Genomic DNA, 2205 nt, shown 5'->3' on the forward strand with positions numbered 1-2205 from the left:
TATCTACCTTGTTACAGCCTTGCTGGCCGACACCCTTTCTATCAGTTAATAGCACCTATATTGGACTACCAAGCTGCAGAGGTTTTGCAACACCAAAAGCAAATGCAATAGCGAGCAACAGTGACCCTGAGATTTATGTCCATTTAAGTTTAATATCATGATATGATATGGTATCAACATGAGAACATGTTCCTCTTTATGAAGCCAAAACCACCTGAAATTCAATGCTGCTTCAACTCAGATAAGCATATCTGCACTGAAAATCTGCTAGGTCCAACTGATTGTGTCCTCAGCCTCTGTTTTGGAATAAGCATGCTAACCTCGACTTACATTTTTATGGTGTTTTTGCTGGTGAAAGTCCCTTGTTGAATCATCTAAAGACAAGTAACAGCTATAAACCCAGAAAACACTATTCAAGTTCAATCATTTACTGAAAAACATAATTTTAAAAAAGTAGGGAGACTTTTCAGAGATACAAATGGGAGGTAGACACCTCACTTCAAGGTGTTTTGAAGGCCATTCATAATCTCCCTTAACACTTAGTAAGTGGCACTTGAATAATTATTAACTTGTCTAAATTCCAAAAATATGATGACAGTAAAATGATTATGGTGTCTCTGTTATATCTAAAGATAATAAAGCCAGAAAGTTAGAGAGACAGAGGTACATGAGCATATATAGGCACCTGTGCAAACACTTCTAAAAAGATAAGAACAATTGCTTCTATTTCACTTGTGTGGAAACAGCACAGAAGAATTACTGTATTTCCCCGGGCATCTCGCATCAGATGACAGAAGATCAGGAACAAACACCAAATACCTATAACCTCTCCTCTGCCTGTTTTTCTGCATTGCTGTAACACTACTGTATCTCAAACACAAGGAAACTTTGTCATGTGTAGTCCACACCTAAGAAAAACAATGATAAACTTCAAGAGAAGAGACAAAAGCATACAATACTATGACACAATAAAGAAAAGTTAAAATTTCAAGTTGGAGTTGCTGTAAATAAATGATCTTTAAATAGTCCTCTTGACATATTAATTTAATTCAGAACAAGTCCTGTGCTGCATAAAACTGGAAGTATGTTTGCTAAACGTTATACCTCAAAATAAATTACCAAAAAAGAGAGAAAAAGATTTAAAGGATTTTCAGAAAACTGAAGAGTTGACAGCCTCTCCTGCCAACTGGAATGCTCAAATTTTTGCCTCAAAGTGAGTGGTCCATACCTCAGCAAAAGCCATTAAATAATTTTTATCTTATTCTAATAATAACAACAGTAAGTTTACGTCTGTCTTATTTTCATTTCATGTACCTTTCCTTTTAAAGGCCTATGGCTTAGTGTTCACAAATTAAAAAATGTTTGTAAATACACAGAAATAAAGCTTAATAGCACACAATATAAAAAATGATTCATTTCAAAACCATTGCATTATTATTATTGAAAAGTGCACTACAATTAACCTGTAGGTCAGAGACGCTTTGATCATGGACATAATTTCCATGATTAACTCCTCCACAAAGTTTTTCATCTTCTTAATTAAATGAGAAATCTTTCATCCACCAAGGTTTTGGATGCCAAATTCTTCTGCCCAAGTGTATTACGAATAAACCTAAATATCTAAGAACATTTTAGAAAAAATGTGTTAACAAAGAAATACTTAAAACAGTATGTTTCAGTACCTAACATAAAATAACAACTTCATATTATCTTTAAATCTTAAATAACATGAGTGAATTAGGTGCTTAACTTCCTTTAGCATTTTTTAAATATTTCCCAATATCTTTCCACCCTGAAATATGATATAATTATGTGTGATTCATTTTAACAGATATTTGTGTTTTCTACTGAAGGTTATTTGTAGCCCCTTTAGTCATGACAGGCATGTGAATAAAATTAATTTCTCACAAGCCTGTTTGACAAAAAAAATCAAAGAACTATTTTATAAGCTCTCAGTATAATCTTCTGTCACCACAAACTGCTAACTTACTGCTTTAATTGTCTAGTTAACTATACAAACTTCCATACTAACCCATGTTTTTTAAACATTATTTTGTTCTTAAATTAAAATTTACCTCTTGTTGCAAATACGTTAGAATAGCGGCTAAAACAAAACTTTGGGAAGCCAGATCCACAATGGAGAAAAACAGGACATCAAAGATGAGCAGAGTTGTCTCATTGCCATAATAGAGAACATCACTGAAA

General features: G+C 33.2%; 1 protein-coding gene across 1 annotated transcript in view; it reads right to left on the reverse strand.

Annotated features, from left to right (window-relative positions):
- Nucleotides 1–1539: 1539 nt before the first annotated feature.
- Nucleotides 1540–2205, reverse strand: part of TMEM67 (transmembrane protein 67) — a 30583-nt gene continuing 29917 nt past the window's right edge. Inside the window, 2 exon segments of the mRNA XM_009324425.1 lie at nucleotides 1540–1620; nucleotides 2076–2205. The exon segment at nucleotides 2076–2205 is cut by the window's right edge and continues 5 nt beyond it. Of these exon segments, the coding sequence (XP_009322700.1) occupies nucleotides 1540–1620; nucleotides 2076–2205 (211 nt within the window).

Source organism: Pygoscelis adeliae, unplaced genomic scaffold (genome assembly GCF_000699105.1).
Source record: "Pygoscelis adeliae isolate BGI_AS28 unplaced genomic scaffold, ASM69910v1 Scaffold145, whole genome shotgun sequence".
NCBI classification, from domain to species: Eukaryota; Metazoa; Chordata; class Aves; order Sphenisciformes; family Spheniscidae; genus Pygoscelis; species Pygoscelis adeliae.